We start from the raw sequence: 22,226 nt of genomic DNA, 5'->3' as shown, positions 1-22,226 counted from the left end.
GAGAGGGAGTGTGTGTGTGTGTGTTGCAGGCATGCTTTCCCTCAAGTGGTATACCTGATGTATTAGAAAGGATGGTTTTTGTATTGACCTGATGTTAATTGGCACGGTTTGTCGCTAGTTTATTTATTTAAAATTCTGGCCTAGATATGCTGTTTAGATACACACATGCAAATTCTTCATCATTTGCCTAGAGGCAAAGTGGTTTTAAAGTAATATCAGTGGTACCTTGAAAACATTATAGGCATCTTGTTGGCTAAGGAAGAAAGTGAGTGGGGAATGGAAATGGGTGTTTTATGGCTTCAAGACTAAGCCTAGGAAATGGTGTTCTGATTGTTTTGTGTGTCATGAAGGAGTGAGTAATGGGATGGCTGTTTTGTCTACGTTTCTGGGACTTAGCTTTCCCTTTTTATAAAAAGGGGATTGCAGGGTTTATCATTCTTCTGACCAAACTCTTAAAAAAGGTTACATTCTTATTTGCTTGCTTATTTATTTATTTAGAAACATCATTGGGGGCTTCTGGCATGCTAGAATTGTGATGACTATCCTTTTATGAACAAAACAGTCATGGCTACTGCCTGCCTGGGGTTTATAATGTCATCGGAGCTGTTCACATTAAACAAGCACCAAACTCAAAGGAGATTACCAATTGTAGGGATAGGAAAGGGAATTCTGGGGAGCTATGAGAGTGTACCCTTGGGGTGGATAGGGAATGCGAGGAGGCTGCTTCCCTGAGGAAGTGACCCTTCAAGGAGAATCTAATGGGCTAAGGGGCAGTAACTAGGTGGGGAGACAGGGGAGTTTCAGGAAGAGGACACAGGACAAGTGCTAGGCTTTGTGGCTGGATGGATTGCGGCACCTTTGAGAATCTGCAAGTTGGCCAGTGGGGCTGGGTATGGAGTAAGGGCAAGGCCAGTGGGGTACGCAGACGAGGCAGGTTTTGTAGGCCTTGGGTTGGATTTATTTTGAGTGAGATGGGAAGAGTTATAATCAGGGAGGGTATGGAAGGGACCATCAACAAGATCAGGTCTGCCTTTTGAATAGGTTGTTCTGGGCAGCTGAGTGACAAATGGACTGGGAAGCATCAGGAGGGAAGCAGGGAGGCCAATTAGGAGTCCAGGCCAGAGATGATGGTGGCATGGACTCAAGTCTTTCTCAGGGTACCAGTTGGAGGAGAGGAGAGCTAATTGAGGTTGTAAAGCAATCCCAGGTTATTCCCGTGCCCAGGACCGGGTACTTAATCTGTGGGGCTCCTTGTTCAAAAAAACAGACGTAAGTACTGTTAAAAGCATTAAAATAGAAAGCTGTTTTCTTTCTTTCCTGTTTTCTTTCTTGATGTGTGGTGGTATTTTTAATCTGCCCATGTTCTTCTAAAAAGGAAGAATTAAAATTTTAAATTATTAGTATGAATTCTTCTGTTCATCTTTATATTGTACAATGCCAATTTTCAATAAGATCATCTGACTTATATGCAGAATCACTAGAATTATACAATCCATATTTCATAGCTCATATGCATTTATTTCATTCTTCCAAGAACAGTGGAAATGTTGCACAAAATCAGTTTTCATTTTTCTTCTTGATGCATGCACATTTTCCCAGTGTGCTCTACCTTCAGCTTACGATGTGTGAGGAGGGCCTGAAAGGAAAGGAACTATGGGTTTCCCAGTCTGTCTCTGTCCTAGGTTACCATGGTCAGTGTCAGTGGTTGGCTTATCCAGGGAAATAACATGAGGAAGAAGGCTATGATAGGGTTCCTGGGCCGTTCATGTTTCTTTGGATGCCATTGTCTCATTGTCGTCTTCTTGCATCTGGCAAGTTCTGGTTGAAATGATAGGTGTAACCCCTCAGGGCTGTCAGTGTTCCCCCTTACTCAGTCGTAGATATAAGACACTTACCTTGCACTTACTTTGAGTCTCACTGAGCTCCCACACATGGTGGGTCCACCAGAATTCTGTGCACTGGGGCCACAAGGAGCCCCAGTGGGCCCGCATGACATCCAGGTTGTTGTACCTGTCTCATCTATGCACACATGCTCCACTGTGCCACTGGATCTCACTTGCAAAACACAAGTTCAAAGGTAAAATTATTAAAAATTTCAAGACAGCTACAGCAGAGCATTAAACCAAGCAGGCCCTTCTGAGCATGAGACCCTGTGCATCTGTACTGGTTGAACGCCCATGAAGCTGCCCTGCCTATACCTCAGGCACTTCCAATTTTCAGCTGCCCTGTGAGCCTGTTTTCTGGATTCACTTGAGTCTGTGTGTCAGGTTTAATATTTACAGGCTCAGAGAAGATTAGCTGGGCAGAGCCTGTATTGGCAGCTCCGGCCTAGGACTGTGGTCCAAGAGTGCTTGGCTCTCCAGCTGCCTCTTCTGTGGGAAGCCTGGTTTCCGGATTGGTTTCTGGGCAGTCAGCACCAGGGCCATTCATCAGCTCCAGGTGCCATGAGCTGGGTTTCTGCAAAACAGAGATGTGTTCCCGGTCAGTTGTGTAGGCTTCAGAATAAGGAGACATGATTGAGAACATGTTTTGAAGAAGACTCAGGCTTTGGAATTTGTGATTTTTAAATTGAATTAGGGTGTTTCCTCCTCCCACCCCTGCTGTCACCTAGCTTTCTTTCACCAGGAGCATTAATTGCCTGCTTTGGGAACATTTGTAAACCCGCTGTCATGATTTAGAAGATCTGGCTTGCTCTGTGGAGCTCCACCTTTGTCATCTGGAGGGGTTCCATTACTGGTACTTAGTACTAGATGTTCTGAAGGGTTAGGTGATAATCAGCTCTCAAACTTCAGCATGCATAAGAACTGCCTGGGAAGCCCAGGCTCCTAGGCCTCAGCCCTAGAGATTTTGATTGAGGGTGGGCTCCCTGGAAGAGCCTGTTGCAAGTGGTGTTCAGACATGTTTTGAGAAACAATCATCTTTGGCCTCTCTCATTCTGTGGTGGTCTGCAGTGGCAAGGGGTACTCCTTGCTGGGGCATGAGTTCCTACCTGGACTGGAATCCAGGCTGGAGAGGAGACGGTGCAGAGTGGGAAGGTGGGGAGCCTGGGGATTTTGTGGGCACCTATGAGGAGGGTAAGTGTTTGCCCACTCAGACTTCCGTTCTTGGTCCCTGGAGCACAGCCTCCCCTGAGGTATAGCAGAAAAGTGACTAATTAAAGAGGGGATAAAAGAAAGTGGAACCAATTTCTAGGAATGTTATTAGGTGTGGCTTTGTTCAGAATGGCTAGGTTCGTTTTTTTTTTTTTTTTTCTTCCAGAAACATTAATCCAGGGGGAGATGAGTGGATTTTTGTTTTTTAATTGAATTTATTCCAGTGCTTAGGAGTTGCCACCTTGCTTCCTGTGGTATTAGTGGCAAGGAGTGTCTGAGCTGTGTCCAGGGATCAGGTGGATTCACTTTTGATCCTAATTATGCTGCGTGGACTGACAGTGAAGAGGAGGGCGAGAGGAAGTCAAAGTGGTAGGGGCTGGGTGGCTTCATTGTCCTTTCATTTTTATGCGGAAACGAATCAGCCTGGCATGTTATTTATTAAATATATATGTAAATGATTCTAATACCTATGGTTTATTGAGTGTTTGCTGCCGGCCAGGCCCTGTGCTAAGCACTTCAATGCATCATCTCTCTTCTCACAGGAACCTCAGGAGGCAGGTTTCCCTTTAGTGCCTTTTCACACAGGTGGAAATTGAGTACCTCGTAAGTGGGTGAGATGGGATTTTGAACCCTGGGAGTCTGTTAACCACAAATCTAAGCTTATTTGGCTGGATGAAGGCCTCGATTTACTCACCATGCCTTGTTTTTCGCTTGATTACCCTCAAATTCACGTTAGCTATTGGTAGGAACAGTGCAGGGGTTTCTGATCCTTGTGTATGGCTCCAGGTTCTGCCGTCTGTGACTTTCTGAATTCACAACTGTTGAATGCCGGTGAAACTCTGATTCTTTGGGCTTGTTTATGGGTTGGCTTGTTTGTTGTTCCTTTTTTTCTTTTTGTTCTTTGCTAGAGAAAGCTAGAAAGCTCAGGGGTTACAGGGAGGTGACAGGCCTTAGCTTCTCTTTTCCTGCTTTTCAAGTGAGGTTCTTGCTTGCCCGAATTTGTTCAGGGCAAGTGTGATTGCATGGACCCTGGAAGAGGCAGGCCTAAGGATGTGGAAAGACAGTAAGTTGTAGAACTTATAGATGTTGAGTTTTCCATTCACAGTCCTAACTCCAGTCAGAAAACCTTGTCACAGAAAGATCTGCATCCTGTGATGACCTGTGGAGAAATTAATTTGGCTGGAAATGTATTATCAGCCCTAATTTGTTATTTTGCAGTTGTCCTCTTTTTCATTTAAAAGTTTTACAATTATTTTGGTAAATATTTCTGCAGAGTTTTCGAGGTAGCAGTATTTTCCTTTTGTAATATGCATGAAGAAAGGCATAGAACAAGGATAAAATGGCATTCTTTTGATAACTCCCTGGTAGAAGTGGTGGTACTCAGATTTGTAACTGTTTAACCAAGTTCTGGGTTCTGTCTGGGTGCATGGGCCCTGACTGTGTGAACCTGGACAGGCAGAGCAGTCCTGCCCAATTTCCTCATCTGCTTGACTTCTCTGGCTCTTTGTCCTGAATTCCATTTATTGGCAAGGCCTTTCTTTTACTTATAAACCTCTTCCAAGAAGGTCTGGCTTTCACTGTAAGTTTACGACGATAAATTTTCAGATGGTACACGTCACCCTCTTAATCTAATTGAGCCAGCACATCATTGTGAAGACATCATTTCATTTGGGGGGTATTAGTTGCTATGGTTATTTGCTGAGACTAACAGAGTCTGTGTTCTCTCAATTGGATTTTTGGAAACTGCTCTTTGAGAATGACATAGAGGTGTGCCTTGCTGTAGGAATATCCAGTATATAACCTCAACATTAAAAATCAAAGGCACAGAAAAGATACTTTGGGAGGGATCTTAGAGCTAGAGAAAGGGGTTGGCTCCTTGGTTTTCAAGTGAGGTTTTTTCCTTTTTTTTTCTTTTTGAGAAGGAGTCTTGCTCTGTCGCCCAGGCTGGAGTGCTGTGGCACAATCTCAGCTCACTGCAAGCCCCGCCTCCTGGGTTCAAGCAATTCTCCTGCCTCAGCCTCCCGAGTAGCTGTGATTACAGGTGCCCACCACCACACCCAGCTAATTTTTGTATTTTTAGTAGAGACAGGGTTTCACCGTGTTGGCCAGGCTGGTCTTGAGCTCCTGACCTCGTGATCCGCCCGCCTCGGCCTCCCAAAGTGCTGGGATTACAGGCATGAGCCACCACGCCTGGCCTCAAGTGAGTTCTTTAAGGCCGAATGTATCAGATAACTTTCCCTAGGTTCACATGTACAGTTGGTGGCTGCGCAAGGAGACAGGCCATTTCTGGTTCTTTTTCTAGGTTCTTTTCTATTCTGTCTGCAACAGCTTAAGTTCTCTCAAGGAATTTATTCATTCATTCCTCCAATATATATTGAGGTCCTGTATGTTCCAGGCACGTGCTAGGAGAATAAAGAAGCTGTGATCTTCGCTCTCAGGGTCTTGAGTGGGAGTCCAAACCCTTGCCTTGGAGGGTGTGGTGCCTGGATCAGCACCATTGGCTTCACCTGGGAATTAGAACGGTAGCCTCTCGGGCTCCCAGGCCTGCTGGATTACATGGGAATTTTGACAAGATCCCAGGTGATTGGGTGCACCTTAAAAGCTTGAGTAGCTGTCTTCTGCTGCAGAGGAAAAGGCATTCCAGAAACAAAATCTAAGTCTTGAGGCTCAAGCCAGGATCAACCCTCCCAGCCCCACTGCCTCCCATCTGCGCACCTGCTTGGTGTTGAGCAGAACAGAACTGCTGAGGTGTTGAGAGAGAGGAATCCCCGCTCCACCTGCCCCTCCCCACCATTCTTAGGCCTCTGTCTCCCTCTATCTCCACCCACCGGCCCCTACCGGTTTTTCCAGCCCTAGTTTGACCCAGTGAGTGGGTCTGACTTGTGTGGTCTCCTCTTAATTCACCACCCCCTCCCCTTTCTAGAAACGTGTCTACCTTAGGGGCCAAGCTCAAGTTCCAGCTTCTGAGGAAGCCCAGTACTTCAGGCCTGTGAACGCTGTCAGTCTCTTGTATCTTAAATGTCGTCTTAACACACTCATTCCTTTATCTGTTTCATCTGGGGCTGGCCTGCCTCCCCAGGCAGTGGACAGAAAGGATTTGATGATAGCACTGTTTCCCCAGTGCATTTAAAAGGCACGACTTGAGCTTAATAAACTTCTCAAAAAGAAACCCACACTGCTTTGAGTTCATTTAGTTAAAAAATAATGTTATTTAGTTCATCAGGGTTTTGCCTTGCCTTTCAGCTGCCAGGGGTGAAAGGAAATTGTAAATTTGTAGAAGCATTAGGGGTTTTCTGAGCACGGAAGAAAACCCTTAGGAACTCAGGTGTGTTTTTAGTAGTTCACAAGAATGGGGTTGATCTGGTGACTCAATGAGGCGAAAATTGCTTACTTCTTATGCTAATTAAGATTCTCCTTTGGTTGATTCTCCTTTCTCCAACCTGCTGGTAAACTTCCACTCCACCTCTGCTGTGGGAAGGAAAGCAAGGCAGGGCTGAGGGCATCCCTGTCCTCTCTCTTCCAGAACACATTGCTTCCTATTTTGAATTCCCACAACAGCCCTGTGAGGTACATACTATCCTCATAGTTACATACATGCTTGGAAAGGTTGGGTAATTTGCCAAAGCCCACACAGTTAGGAAGTGAGAGACCGGGGATTTAAGCTGATGTTTGCGCAGCCAATGCGCGTCATACGCCTCTGAATTACCTTCCCCTTGCCCCGTGTGTGTGTGATATTTGTACTTGAGCTGCCTGGAATTACCCTCTCTTTTTTGTCCCCTCACTTGATTAGTCCCTTTCAAAACGGGTTTCTTTGTTTTCATTAAGCAAATGTCCACAGTCTTCCTTGAGGGAGTTTTTCCTGTGGTGACCTTCTGCTGTTTTATCATGTCTTGGGGCAGCATGTGAATGCAGTTGTTCTAAATACAGTACCTCAGTTCTCTGTGCCAGGGCTGAGCTGGGGCTGGGCCCTTTAGGGGTTGAGTTTTCATCAGAGATCCAGTGCTGACTAACTCACTTGACACAGCGGTCATTGATCCAACAAATGTTTATTAAGCACCTACTATGTGACTTGCACTGTCATTAAGCCAGTCCTTAATTTCTTCATCTAGAAAAGGTCAAGTGCTTTCACTTAACTCTCAATGTTCTTATGAGGAAAAGCCAATACAGCACTTTGGAAATACATATGTATTTGTATACATTATTTGCATATAGTTATGTATAATTCAAGATGATGCTATGGATAATTCATAGTGGGCCCTGAACTTGGAGTTTTCAACACGGAGCAGCTTTTTTTTTTTTTTTTTTTTAATCCCTTATAACTCTTTCCTTATCTCCTGGCTGACCAATGGTCTGTGCACAAATGTCCAAGTTGAGAGGTGTTGCCTGTCATTTAGTTACCTACAGGGAGAATGCCCCTTGGCTGTGGTTGCACATTCTCATAGTGAAGCATGCTGGAGGAGGTACAGCAGGTGTCTCCAACAAAGTTCTGGGCCCAGCTCCTTAGTAAAAGACTTAATTGTTGTTTAAGTTGATCTTGTTGCTTCTCTGTATAACAATCCAGTTCCCATTTCTTTAAGGGAGTAAGTTCAAATTCCTTAGCTTGGCATTCAGGTCCTTCCATGGTTTGATTCTAACTGGTCTTCCCACTCTGATCTCCTGTCCATCTAGTTAAACTTGCTGCTTTTTCTGGGTAGGTTCTGCATTTCGCATCTCCTTGCTCCATGTTTCCACTTCTACAGCATCTTTCCACAACTGCTTCCCTGCCTTGTACCGCTTCCTTTTTCTACACATCCAAATAGGACTGAACTTTAAGGTTCAGCTCAAATGCTACTCCCTGTTCTTTTTCTTTTTTTTTGGAAGCCCCCTCCAATGGCCCTAGCCAGAATAATATCCCACTTTCATTTCTGTAGCCATTTTTGTCTACTCTCTGATTGCCCTAGCACCGTCTACCTTAATTTTGTAGTTTTGTACACACAGATTAGGCCCTTCTAAAAATTGCATTCCCCTTAAGGCACGGAATGTATACATACCATCTTTTCATTTCTTTGAATACATTGATACCAGATTCTCAAATATTTGAGTAAATGAGGCGATATAGTGTAGTAGTTAAGAGTTTTGGAGTCAGAGAGACCGAGTTTCTTACATTACCACTCATTCCCTGCATGATCTTGGGCACATTATTTAACCTCTCGGAGCCTCAGTTTCCCATCTGCAAAATGGAGGTAATAATATCTACTCGACAGAATGGTTGTGAGGGTAGAGGGATTTAAAGTACTTGGTAGGTACAGTATTCAGTAAGTTAATGTATATAATATATTCATAGTTATTTGGATGTAGATTAAGGTGAGTTTGGGTAGCCCAAATTATTTTTAAGGGGTATTTCATCCAAATAGAATTAGAAGCCTCATTTTGGAAAGAGGAACACTTCTTTATTCTACTTGATTTCATTTTAAAAATCAACTCCGAAAATGTCATTAGCCTTAGTGCTCTGGTTGGAAAAACAAATTTTCCAGAATCAGTGCTGGTGATGGCCTCATTTAGGAAATGCTCTTTTAGGGAAATGGCCTCAGGAAAAGCATGCAGATGGATGATCAGAATGCACGTACCGTGGCTGATGTGGTCGGTGGGCACATCATCCGCCTGGGTGAGATGAGAGGTTTTCTGAATCTGCTCCAGCCAGATCTGAAAGAATGTGAGAGACACTGTGGTGGTGACTTCATCCCTACTTCCCCTCCCACTCCATGTCTTAGGCTTGACTTGCTGTATGAGAGCACAGGCCCTCCGAATGTGTTAGAGCACTTCTTCCCTCTTGGAAGCCAGGGTCCCTCTCTCAGTTGCTGAGTGTCCACTGGACATTTCTAGGTGGGTATTTGTTCCTTAGTGGGACAGGATCTGTTCTCAGCACTGCCTTTAAGGCTGGCCCTGTCATTTCTCCTTGAGTCTTAGCTGTTGTTTAAATTAGCTGCTTGGTCAAGGTGTTCTCTGATATAGTTGATTGCCACCTAGTGGCCACAGGTAAGACTGCGTGTCACGGAAACGAGAAAAATGCTATGGAGAATTTTGTTTCATTCTAAGATTTGCACAGGGTGTGTGTGTGTGTGTTTTGTTTGTTTTTGCTAGTACAATGCCAGGAGTCTGGGCTGTAGAATGGTATTTACAAGGGACTATAACTTGCTTTTCTTATAGTTAAGCACATCGAACTAGTTTTAAAATGCTACATACAGACTTGGGGAAATGGGGAGTCGTGGGAAATGCCTCTCTCCAAGCACAGTTTCTGATTGGATATGTTCTCAGTTTTCCAAGATACGGGGAGAAAGAAAAGAGGGATCTCTGGGGACTCTTCCTTAAACTGTTTTAACTGCAACCTGGGGCTTGTGCTGGGGCTAAGAGAGGACAGTTGGTTGTGGCCAGCAGTTGGGTTGTGTGTTGCTCATTTCTCCAGCTTCCTTGGTGTAGATGAGGTTTTATTTTATGCTCCTGCTGGTGGTAGCTCTCCCTCCAGCTCTGTGGGACTCTTCCTCAATGGACAACATGAAGGGAGGTGGTCACGTGCTAATAGGAAGCACATTCCCACATATATATCAGGCTCCAGCCAGACTTGTAAGTTGGAGAGTTTGTCCTAACTTACCTGCTTTTTTTTCACATGTCAAACATTGAGTTGGGAGGTTCACCTTTAATGAAGGCCAATGGACTTATGGAGTGCCCAACTTCCTCTCTCTTTGTTCTTTCTGCAGTACCTGCTCTCAGTCAAGCAGTAGAGTGTTGGGCTTTGGGGATAGAGTGGTGAGCATGAAGGGATATGATCCTCGTCCTTATAGAACGTACTAGTTGGGGAGGCATTACTTGAAGAGAAGAATTACCTGAACAAATATAAAATTGCTCTGAAGAAAAGATGTATAGTACTCAGAGAGTGAGAAATAGGGTTGGGTTCGGCCCGATTAGAGAAGTCAGGGAAGGCTTCCTGGAGGAAAGAACTTTTGGGCCAAGGGCTGCAGGCAGAGGTGGCATGTGGTGGCAGGTAGGAGTTGGGCATGCCCCAGGAACTGGCAGAGGCTGGAGCAGCTGGAGCCCAGAGAGGGGTGTAGGGAGGCCAGACCCTGAAGGACCTCTCAGGCCTTGGGAGGGAATTTCATCTTCACTTCCAGAGCTCTGGGAAGCCATCACAGGGCTCACTGCTGGTATTGACACAATCGGGTGGAGAACTGATTTGACGGACAAAAGTGGATGTGGGGAGGCCAGAGAGGAGGCAGTTGCAGTTATCTAGGCAAATGGAGGTGTTTTGTTTAGGGGTTGCTGATAGTTATGGGAAGGAGTGGGCAGAATTGAGATGTGCTTAGGAGACAACATGGACAGACTTGGGAATGGACGTGACACATGAAGGAGCCTGCTGTGTGAGAGGATGACATGCACTGGTGACTTGTATGGCAGGGTGAACGGTGGTGCCCTTCATCACACTGGGGATGCAGGAAGAGGCCCTTGGCTGGCTCTGTGGGGAGAGGGTGGCAGAGGGTGTTTGAGTAGAGAGTTTGGTTTTGACTGTATGGAGTTTGACCTAGGAATGGGGGTGCGGGTTAAACCTGAAGTTTCTCTGGGGCTCGTGTCCGTGTCTCAGCTCTCTGTCATGGGTCCTCTCTGGGGACTCTCAGGTGTTCCACCTGTAAGCCAGCTTGTGTTTCCTTGCCCGCTGACATCAGTACAACAGGTTTTGAGGGACACTGTGTCCAGCCGTGTCCGAGGCACTCTTTGTGCATTGTGACATGAGGCCATTCATGAATAGTTCCAGAATTATTCCAAATACAAGGTGATGAGGCACAGAGAGTAATTGGCATCCAGGAAAGGGAGAGATTAAAGGCCCAAGGACTTTGGTATTCTTGCGCTTTAGGCAGCCATGAGGCCAATCCTGTTGTAAGTTCTAACCTCAGTGATGGCCTTTCTGAACTGTAATCACTTTTTTTTTTTTTTTTTTTTTTTTTTGAGACGGAGTCTCACACTGTTGCCTGGGCTTCAGTGCAATGGTGCAACCTTGGCTCACTGCAACCTCTGCCTCCCAGGTTCATGCAATTCCCCTGCCTCAGCCTCCCCGAGTAGCTGGGATTACAGGTGCACACCACCACACTCGGCTATTTTATTTTATTTTATTTTTTGTATTTTTAGTAGAGATGGGGGTTTCACTATGTTGGCCAGACTGGTCTCGAACTCCTGACCTCGTGATCCACCCGCCTTGGCCTCCCAGAACTGTAATCACTTTCTAAGGCCAAAGAGAAAGATGTGACTGAGCAGCAAAACATTTCAAGGGTAGTTAATACACAATTTTGGTAACTTTGGAGGTCACAAAGGCAATAGATGCACTGAAAATACAGTAGTAAGGTTACCTGAGTCCATGTTTGTGTGTGCACATGTATGTTAAGTTTTACCCAACGAGAAAAAGGAAATGGCTTGACTTGTGATATTTCTGGTACAACTTGTATAAAATTAAGGTAGATTCTAATTTTAAAAAAATTATGGTAAACCTTCTGTGTTAGTGAAAGTTGGATCTATTTGGGTTAAATTCTCTCAAATCCGGTGCAGATTAATATCTGCTGGCATCTCCAAGAAAAGAAGGGCACTTCCTCTGGTCCCTGAGTGAGCAGGTGGCTCTGGGAGCAGTCTCTCAAGGCCCAAACTTCTAGCTGCTTCCATATTTCTTAGCCATCTGGACCCTCACTCAGAGAAGCACAGCCCTACCTACTCTAGAAAGCAGGTACTTGGCCTCCCCAGATGCCGGCAGTTATGACTTCCCTTCACTCTGGCCAGCATTCTGCTTTTCTAGCAACAGATGTTTCTGCAAAGTAAATATTATTGACTCTGCTTGGCTCCTTGCTGTGTCTTGCACTGCCTGTACATGGAACAGCAGGGTTATATGGGGAGGGTGCCACGACACTTGGCATGCACCCAGCACCAGTGCCAGCCTCTTCTCTTTTCTCTCTCCTCTTACTGGAATGTGTGTGTTAGATTCCTGTGTGCATCAGAGGGAAAGCTCTTGAAATAAATCTTTGGGCTGCCCCATATCCTTGGTGAAAATCTACATAAGATACCACCAATCCTACTGGGTTGAAATAGACAAGAAGCAATGGTTTTTAGGTAGAAAGTTCTCTTTTTAGTGTTGTTTTCAATCTCTCAAGTAACATAGAGGGTTTACCTTAATGGGGTGATGTGGTATGGTGTTCCCACATACTACAAGGATCTCAGTTCACAGGATTTAAGTCACAGGTCCTCTCCTTAGTGGCCTTGTGCTCTTATGTCAGTCCTTTAACTTATCCGAGCTCCGAACAGTTATTTATGCTTACCTTTCCTGGTTCCTCCTACTGGAGGATTCATATATGAGGAAAGAACAGCCCAGCTATACCTAGAACTGAATCTTGTGATGTGCCGAGTGCCTATAACAGTGTGTCTCACTGGATCCTCCCTGCCTAACCCACAGGCTGACAGCCTCCGTCAGATGAGATAACAGACTTTACGACTAACCCAGGGTTGGTCACATATCTGATCTATGTTGGAGCTGGAACTTGAACCCAGGAGCTGTGGGATTGGGGTGGGGGTAAGGGGTTGGGGTTGATCACCCTGTCACCAGCACCCATGGAATGCAAGTGGAGAAGGGAGGTTCTCCAAAGCAAGCTTGAGATGCTGTCCCAAAGTCTGGGGAATGGATTCCGAACAAGTTAAAGGACAGGTGTCCGCTTTAGCTTTACTGAAAAATTCCTCTATCAAGCCTGAGGTGAGTTCCTTTTTCAGGTCCATTCATTAGGATTCTCGCTCTACCCAGCTTTCCTCATTGGCCTGAAGCCCAATGCTGACTCCATACCAGCAGTCATTACCTAATCCTCTATCGGGGGATCGGCCTGTCCCTCAGCGTCATGGGGTCCTCACTGCTTCCCAGGCTTGCACTGTGGCAGGGTATGCTCTGTGCCAGTGGACAAGGAAATCAGGTCACCTGCTGATCATAAGCTAACAGGCCCTGCCCTGGTTCAGTGGGTCCCCCTGTGCAGAAGCCTCACAAAGGCCCCGTTGTGCATGACCAGCCACTCCCTGATCCTCACGGCAGCTGCCTTTGGCAGTGCGGCTTTTCAGGTGTGTGCTGGGAGCTTTCCCGAGCCTGACTTGCATTTCACCCGTTTCCACTTTGTTGAGGTGATTGACTTTCTCTTGCTTATGGGGGAGGCACAGGATTGTTAGGTGGGTAGAAAGGCAAACCTGTGTTACTCTTAGTGCAGACCTTTGTGAGTTCTCATCAGGGAACATTCTGACTAAAATGGGAATGTGTGTAACCACACCCACATTTGATGCACACACATTTGGAGGCTCTAACAGAACATTGTCTTCCACTCTAAAATATTATTCTTTCCCTTTTTTCTCGTGTCTACCTGTAGCCTCCTCCTGCCTTCCTACCCACGGTGTTCTGGCTTTTGGGTGCATCTGTTTCCTTCTTGGCTTGCCTTTTGTGATTTGTGTTCTGAGCAATAGCCTCAGCTTGGGCTGGCCGCTTTTGTCAGATGCCTGAGTCCCCTGCCAGCATCTTTTGACATTTTGGTAAGGACCATTCTGTGAAAGTGACTGAACGAGGGAGAGATCAGAGACTGTTGGCTCCTGTGTTCCCCTTCTCCACCCCAAGTGCCTTCTTTTGGTGTAGAGCAGAGCGCTTTGGACAAGCTGCAGCTAGCTCAGGACCGTGTCATCACAGTGTGTGGGAGGGCAGTCCAGGAGCAGGAGCTGCAGCTGCTCTCCATGCAGTAGCTTGAGCCCTGGTCCTGAGAACAGCAGCACAGCCCACGCCCATCTCTTCCACTAGCCGCCATTGCTTGGAATGAGCACTGGGGATTGGCTTTGTATCCAGTGCCCCCCCCGCCACCACCCCCCTACATTTATTCAGCATACACTGAGCAGGATGCACTGCCAGGTACACAGAGGAAACAAACCAAACCAAACAGAAAGATGGAAAACATGATCCCTAACCTCAAGGGACAAATCTGGGAGCTAAGAAAAAGTACTGGGAGTCACGGATGCTTTTATTCTAGTTGGTTATGTTGATCTGTGCAGCCACAATAAACCCCCTCCCCCACCCCCCATATCTTATTAAAGCCAGGCCTTGTTGCTGGTTCTGCCTCATGTTTCCCTCCCTTGGGCATTGGGACATAATGCCATTTCCCCTTCAATGAGGGAACCATGTATGAGGGTAATTTGAATGATTAGCCTAATCTGCAGGAAGACTGCACATGGAATTAAGTTAAGCACATTTGTCCTCAGCAGCCAGATCTGCCAGTCCACTTAAAGGTACCTTGGTGGTTTCATACCCTTAAGAGATGTTGAAGGCCCCGGAAGGATCACTGGCTTTCATTACTATCTTCAGTGAAAGTTTATGATGATGACTTTTTAATGATAAGGGCCCTTGAGAGTTTTTCTTATGGATACTGTGTGTGGAATGTGTTTTTACCCTAATACAAAACATTGCCGGGGCTTTGTTCTCCTGGTGGTGTTGGATGTGGCCAGCCAGGAAAATTCAGGTGAGCTTTGTCAGGCTTGCGGTCCACTCTGCTCATGAGGAGAGTGGAGAGGGTTGTGAGAACCTGGGCCTCGCCTGTGCTTGAGTCAGAAGAGGAAGGCCAGGTGCTATGGGCAGGGCGGTTCCCAGCCCCTCCTTCCAGCCTTCTCCAGGCTCCCTTCCTAGTGAAAGTTTGTGTTGTGAGTAGGACCTAGGGGAAATTATTATTGAGTCAGACGTGTGGGGAAAGCTGCACTGACTGCGTGGAGGGTCAGTGGCAGAGCAGACCTGCAGGCTGTGGACACTAATATTGGCTCTGATCCAAGCTTTCTCCCTGACTTCCTTTGGCAAGTGGATTCCCACATGTCAAACGGAGATGACAAGTTGCCTTTAGGAAGTAGAGAAAGAACTTAAATTGTTAAAGCCAATATAACAAAAATATTAACTTCTAGAACAAATCAGTGCTTCATATTGTAACCAAGTGTTGACTATTTTGAATTTATATTCTTTTGTGCTTTGAAATGGATTCAGGAACAAATCCGCCTGCTAAGATATTCCTAGAAGGACCAATAAGGGCAGAAAATCAGAATGCCAGTTTAATTTTAGTAATTCCTGATTTTTCCTGTCTTTTTCTTGCTAGATTTGTCTTCAGCGAAGCGGAAGTTTGCAGATTCCTTAAATGAATTTAAATTTCAGTGCATAGGAGATGCAGAAACAGATGATGAGATGTGTATAGGTAAGTCATAACTGTGCAGAAGATAAAAATGTTCATTGTTTGTCATAGCCTTCAGTGTCCCAGCAGAGCCTTTTTCCCGAGATAGGAAGTCTCTAAGGTTAGTTAGTAAAGAAAGAAGTCCTTAGTGGAAGTGGAGGGACAGAGATATGTGAGGATCGGAGCTTGGGGCTTCTCTGGTCTTCTCGAGTTTTGGGATTGCCTCACCCTCCAGCATGCAGGAGAGAAAGCTTGAAGTTTTGCGGTGGGGCTCTCCTTTCCACCTCCCTTTAGTGTTTCTCTGGCTGGTGACATTCTTCCCCTCCAACCATAGTACTAAGAACTTAGAGCATACGTAGAACACAGGTAGATGAGGGGAAAATTAGATCAGAGGTTGCAAAATGATAGGCTGAGATGACAACACAGCCCGGTTTTCTTTGGCTCTCATTTTTAAAAATTGAATTACCATATAAATTCAATTTATAATCTAAAATTTCCAGTTTTCCAGCTTCTTTGAAAAGTTTGAGAATTTGATCTACTGGCCCCCTCTTCTGACCTGGCAGCAGTTGGCTGAGCTATGCATCTGCCACTGCCTTCAGATAGGGAGAGGAGCTGCGTATCTGGTTCTCCTGTGCTGTGGACAGGGAGGTCCCCGCCTCTCCTGTTTCCTTAAAAAGAGGCTGAGGTGGGTTACTGTTTATCACCACGGTGTGCTGCTTCACTCTTCACCATCACCTGCCTTGGTCTGTAGGCAGCCGTAAGCATGGAGGATTTGCAATGTCAAGACACCTTTCTTTGCCAGGACCTTGTCATTGCACACTATTCTCCTATGGGCACCTTGGTTGACTCCATTAAATGAGCAAGAATTGAGAAACTTTTATTGGATTAATTAATTCATCAAATGCTTATTGAGTTCCTGTTGCCATGCAGAACATCAGCATCTGGGGCTGAGTACAGGCAATTGGGAGACAGCTGAGGGTGGTGAAAACGTATCCTTGTAACTTGTGAATGTATGGATGCTTTTCCCAACATGGCTCAAGGGTCTCGAGTATCCTCAGGGCCATTGCACATAATGCTTATTGCTTTCATGAATAATTTTGGCAAAGACGACTGTTCATGTATGAGCACCATGCTTCGAGCTGCACTCTATTAATGAGTGGCTTGAAGACTCAGAGAGGAGGAACCCAAAGAGAAGCCAGAGATGTGGCTTCCGATGCCAGCAGCACTGTTTGTTTAGCTCTGGTGCCAAAGAAAAGGCTGGGTTCTGACGCAACGCCACGACCAAGGTTGAGGAGGTCGAATCCGGACAGGAAATCCTTCAACTCCTAAGCGGAACTCTGCGCCTTCCAGCCCGGCGCCTGGAAGCCTGCCAGCATCTCACCAGTCCTGGGTACTCTCAGGAACAGGCAGATCTTTTCCTTGAAGAAATCATTCCCTAGCTAGAGTGCCAGGTGGAATTAACCTGCATTTCTGGGTCATCCTTAATGGTTAATGATTAAAAAGATGAAGGAAGCCTTGGGAAGCAATTGACTTTAGGCATCTGTATGTGCCAAGGAATTAAAATCCATAACATAATAGCCGGAGCTGCAAAGGCTCCCCAAGGCCCATGACACTCCTTCTACCTCATGGCCCCTTTCTGTTTTCCAGCAAGGTCTTTGCAGGAGTTTGCCACTGTCCTCAGGAATCTTGAAGATGAACGTATCCGGATGGTGAGTAGGGCTGGGCTACTCTTGGTCCCAGATAGTATATTCATGTTGAGGGAGCAAGGGATTGGTTATCAGAAGAACTAGATTCAAATCCAGACTCTGCCATTTGAATGTTTTCAGCTCTTCAGCAAGCTTCATCTTTGTAGAGTTTGAAGGCTTTTGTAAATATTAAAGGATTACTCTGGTGGATGACTTTAGAACAACATAGTTAAATGATGTCCTTCTGAAGATTCATTTTAAGGTCTTTTCATAAGGTGTATGACTTAAGGGTGGATCTTTTGAATTATTTCACTTTTTTGGGCCTCAGATTCTCTACCAGCAGAATGGGAAAGAAGGTGCCCCACTCTGCCCCTCCCCGATCTTATTGAACCTGATCAAGAGCTCTTTGAGGGCAGGATCACTTCGCTCTTCATTTTTAAGCACCCAACACAGTGCCTGCCAGGTAGGAGGGACCCAGTAAACAGGTACTTTGTAATGAAGGTAACTATAAAAAGCTCTTCAAAGAGAGGCATTGTCCACATTTAAGAGTCAAATGCTGATCTCCAGGTTCTTAAGAGATATCTTTTGTACTAGAATTTATTGTTCTGGGAGACAGAGAGGGGCTCACTCTGTCACCCAGGCTGGAGTGCAGTGGTGCCATCATAGCTCACTGCAGCTTCAAACTCCTAGGCTCAAGGGATCCTCCTGCTTCAGCCTCCTGAGTAGCTAGGACTATAGGTGTGCACCACTGTGCCTAGCTAATTTATTTTTGCTTTTTGTAGAGACGAGGTCTTGCGGTGTTACCCAGGCTGATCTCGAACTCCAAACCTTAAGTGATCCTCCTGCCTTGCCTCTCGAAGTGCTGGGATTACAGGCATGAGCCACCCTGCCTATAATTTATTCTGATATAGTTCGGCATTAGCAGATAAGAGATTCCACATCTACAGGAAGTTCCTTTGCATTTTCCTCCATATCCCTAAGATATGAGGAATGAAGTCCCCTGCTGACTTGAAGTCCCCTGCTGCCCGTACACTGATTTTCCGCTAGGGGGATGTGTCTTCAGGCAGCAATGCTCCAAAGTCCTAGGAAATATTGCATCAATCAACATTTTCTTTTCTTCCCATGCTAACAGTTGGTAGTTTGAACACTATTCACCAAGATGCATTTTCTATTTTAACCCTCATGATGACTCTGGAAAGTGGTATCTATATTGTCGCCATTTTTCAGATGAAGATATTGAGGTTTACAGAGGTTAAGTAACTTGTCACAGATCACACAGTTAATAAGTGATACAGTCTGGGTTCAAACCCAAGTCTGCATTATATTAAAAAATGTTTAAAAATGTGGGGGCCAGGTGTGGTGGCTCGTGCCTGTAATCCCAGCACCTTGGGATGCTGAGGTGAGAGGATCGCTTGAGCCTAGGAGTTCAAGACCAGCCTGGAGGCAACATAGTGAGACCCCATCTCAACAAATTTTTTTTTTTAAGAAGCCTGGCATCGTGGTGTATGCTTGTAGTCCCAGCTACTTGGGAGGAGGTAGGAGGATCGCTTGTGCCAGGGAGGTCAAGGCTGCAGTGATCTGTGATTGCACCATTGCACTCCAGCCTGGGCAACAGAGCAAGACCCTGTGTCAAAAAAAAAAAAAAAAAAAAAAAAAAAAAAGGAGGATTTCTTTAAAACTCCAAACACAGAGTAGAAGCCTCTTACCTTCTGCCCTACGGAAAGACCAGTTTCTCTTGATTGCTCACTGCTGGTGCCTGAACCAGAATCAGAAGGGTGGTGGCGGCAGCAGTGGGGGTTGGTGGTGGGTGGAAGCAAGGGAAAGCTTGTGTGTTTGTGCACGTGCTGGTGCCTAAGAAAGGGAAATGATTCTTTTGAGTCCGATTCTTGGCTGAGTTAGTATTTGGGGGTGGGGGTGTGGTAAGCAAATCACCATGAATACCCTGCAGATTGCTATGGCCTGTGGTAAGGGAACAATGACTGGATTATACTTTTCAGCCTGCCTCTGCAATTTTATTATTAATGTCAGTGAATTGAGTTTCTACTGTCTGCATCTGAGTATCTGGCCATTGCAAGCCCCTTCTCTACCTCCTTGCCCTGTGACAACTCCATCAGTTCAGTTAAGCTCAGCAAGCAAAGCCGTACCTTCTCTGGGAAGCCTTTCCTGACTTCCTGGGTTATATGGCTACCCTTGGTATTTTCTTAACATCCAGTTCATGCTTCTGATCCTGTGTTTACCACATTGTGTCCTGATAAACATTGTACCAGTCTGTGCCCGGTAGTAAATATGGGTTCCTCAAGGGCAGAGAGTGGGCTTCCATGTCCCCAACATCAGGCAGTGTTGGAACCAAGTGGATGTTACACAGTTGTAGAATCTTAGACTAAGTGGGACCTTATTCCTCACCATCTGCAATTGCTCATTTGACAGATGAGAAAACAGGTCTTATTAAGGCTGATAGCAAGTAGTAGTATGGCTGGGAGAAGGACTTGGGTGTCCTGATTCCCAGGTGAGCAGTTGAGCGCTTTCGTATTATAAGCTACTACTTATGACTGCATTCTCAATCGTGTATGTCCACTGGAATAACTTGGGGAGTTTGAAAAATACTGATGTCTGGGACTAAGTCCAGAGATTCTGAGTTAGTTGGAGTGTAGCCTAAACATAGGGATTTGAAAAGCTTTCCAGGTGATTCTACTGTGTAGTTAAGGTTGAGAATCATTGACTTTAGGGGCTTGGCACACCTTTGTAAGCTTCAGAGACTTGCAGATGGCTTGTGGAGAAGACTTCAGTGAACTGATTAAGTAACATCAAATAACAATAAAAATCACAAAATCAAACAAATTAACACCACAACACTCTAGTCTTAAATTTCACTCTTCTGAAATAAGTGATCTCCAAATTGAGAAAAAGGCAAATGGGAATAAATTTGGAGACTTGACTTTTTCTGTCCCCTTACATTGTTCAGTTAGTTCTTTACTGTGTCCATCTGTGACTTCTGGCATTTACCCGGTTAGTTTCATTGCAGTGGACATGCATGTGGTTTAGGAAAAATAATGCTTTGTTGCAGCAAGATTCCTGGAATAATTAGTTGAGCAAAGAGTGATAAATGAATGACTTAAAAGGAAAAACTGTAAAATATTGTACTGCCTTAGAAAAGACCATAGAATCTTAGAGCTGGACAATTCTGCCCACTCGTTTTGCAGATGACGAAATTAGAGCCCAGAGAGGTTAAATGTTTTGCCCATGGTCACACAATTGGCAGCCAATCAAGAATTAATCCATTCATTCATTCAGTCATTCAAAAATGTTTGAGTGCTGCTTTGTCTCAGCACTCTTCTTTGTTTTGGGGATAGTGGTGGCAAAGTGAGCCTTACAAGATACTGATTGTGTGTGTGTGTGTGTGTGTGTGTGTATGTATGCGTGCATGTGTGTGTGTGTATAAATGTATAGTGTGTAGTGGTGAACGAGAACACGCTTGGTAGGGGAGGGAAGTTGAGTTATGTTGGTAGTCAGGGAAGGCCTCCCTAAAGAGGTGACCTTTAAGCTGAAACCTTAATTACATGAAGGAGCTGTCCCTGTAAGGGTTTGGGAACACAGTATCTGAAAGAATAGCCAAATGCTATGGCCCTGAGGTGGGACGAATTTGGTGTGTTTGAGGTGCATTGGAGTGCCGGTAGGTTGGAATGCAGGACCTGAGGGGTGAGCCCTGTGAGATGAAGTTGAGAGGCAGCCAGTAGTCAGGAGGCACAGGTGTCCTGACTCTAGTCCAGTCCTGTCTTGGTAGAGCAACACAAAATCAGGCTTGGAAGGTTTTTACGCCATCAGATGTCCAGAGGTGTTTTTTTGTTTGTTTGTTTGTTTTTAACCTAGACTCAGTGTTGATCTACTTTACCTATAACTTGGGTAAATGAATATTTGCAAGAAAATGTCACCTGAAGCTTGTAACTTAGACCCCACTCTTTCACCAGCTTACAGTTTTAGAGTTCCTCATTTTTACTTTTAAAGAATCAATATTAATCATGCATGGGAGGAAGATTATCATGTTTTGAAATGATGACAGTTTTGATTTGACATGCTATTAGTTCAAAGGTTGTAAACAGTTGACATGTACGACACTGCCTCCCCAAATTTTATTTTAAGACATGGGGAGGCATCTCATGCTGGAGCTGCTGTAATTCTTTACCGATACTGCTTTTGTGTCTTCTTTCCCCTACTCTGTTGTTCTTCACCAGATTGAGAATGCCAGCGAGGTGCTCATCACTCCCTTGGAGAAGTTTCGAAAGGAACAGATCGGGGCTGCCAAGGTGAGAATTTTGCAAACTTTGGTCTGGATTTTAGGGTGAGAGGTCTGGAAAACACAACACCTTCTTTAAAAAATGTCTTCAGAAATGTCTTCGGAAAATCGAAGCCCACCTTCTTCAGAAAATCTTAGGCAGAGAACTCTATAGAGCCCAACTCATCAGTTCTTTATGGGTGACTGAAGTACGACCATATGAGCCATCAACCGCGGAGGAGCCATTCTGGTATTTTGTTATCTAATTGTTTTGTGCTTGTTCATAAATCATCCAAAGGTAGAAACCACACCTCGTTTGTGTTATTATAATAGATAGCTGTGTGCTTAGACAATTGCCTTTATTGGACAATATGTTTGTTTTCATGGAATTGTATTTTGTGGAGGTCCAGGACTTGCAGCCTAAGCAGGGGTTACAAATTTGTGCCCTGTGGGTACAGGGACTTTCTTTAAAGGGAGGCAGCTGGTACTTAGGTTTAGCTGATTTTTGTTGGGTCTGGAAATGGGCCCTCCCTTGCCGATTCTTTAAATGTTTCCAGACAAACTGAAAAATTATGTGAAAGTTCTTGTTGGCAAACAATTTTAAAGTATATATTACACATTGTGCAGGTCAAAAAACGACATCTGCAGGCCTGCCTCAACCCGGAGATCACCATTTGTTATCACTGACCTGGAGGGACTGTAGCCTAAGCTTGACTAATTCTAATGTGTTCTTGAGAGACTGCAAAGGGAATCCTGTTCCTTTTTAAAAGGTGGATTCTCCAGGGCTCCTTTGCCCTGTGGCTCACGCCTGTAATCCCAGCACTTTGGGAGGCTGAGGCGGGTGGATCACGAGGTCAAGAGTTCGAGACCAGCCTGGCCAATATGGTGAAACCCCGTCTCTACTAAAATAGAAAAAGTAGCTGGGCATGGTGGCGGTGCCTGTAGTTCCCAG

General features: G+C 45.2%; 1 protein-coding gene and 1 long non-coding RNA gene across 7 annotated transcripts in view; one reads left to right on the top strand and one right to left on the bottom strand.

Moving 5' to 3' along the window:
* ARHGAP26 (Rho GTPase activating protein 26) overlaps positions 1–22,226 on the top strand; it is a 471,824-nt gene that overhangs the window by 89,274 nt on the left and 360,324 nt on the right. For all 6 annotated transcript variants that reach the window (XR_004033269.1, XM_030827217.1, XM_030827197.1 and 3 more), the window contains exons 2-4: positions 15,248–15,343; positions 16,967–17,028; positions 21,234–21,305. Coding sequence is in view for 5 of the 6 variants with exons in the window: in XM_030827197.1 (XP_030683057.1) it covers positions 15,248–15,343; positions 16,967–17,028; positions 21,234–21,305 (230 nt within the window). In the remaining variant the exon portion in view is untranslated. The remainder of the gene's footprint in view (positions 1–15,247; positions 15,344–16,966; positions 17,029–21,233; positions 21,306–22,226) is intronic.
* On the bottom strand, positions 1,498–10,936 carry LOC105739362. The gene is made up of 6 exons (XR_001115278.2): positions 10,670–10,936; positions 9,721–9,952; positions 8,699–8,774; positions 2,199–2,457; positions 1,896–2,055; positions 1,498–1,636 (listed from the first exon to the last, which is right to left on the bottom strand). It is a non-coding gene; the product is annotated as an uncharacterized LOC105739362 (long non-coding RNA).

The sequence above is a fragment of the Nomascus leucogenys genome, chromosome 2, assembly GCF_006542625.1.
Source record: "Nomascus leucogenys isolate Asia chromosome 2, Asia_NLE_v1, whole genome shotgun sequence".
NCBI lineage: Eukaryota > Metazoa > Chordata > Mammalia > Primates > Hylobatidae > Nomascus > Nomascus leucogenys.
Note: the sequence above shows the minus strand (reverse complement) of the source record. Positions and strands in the feature narration are given on the sequence as shown.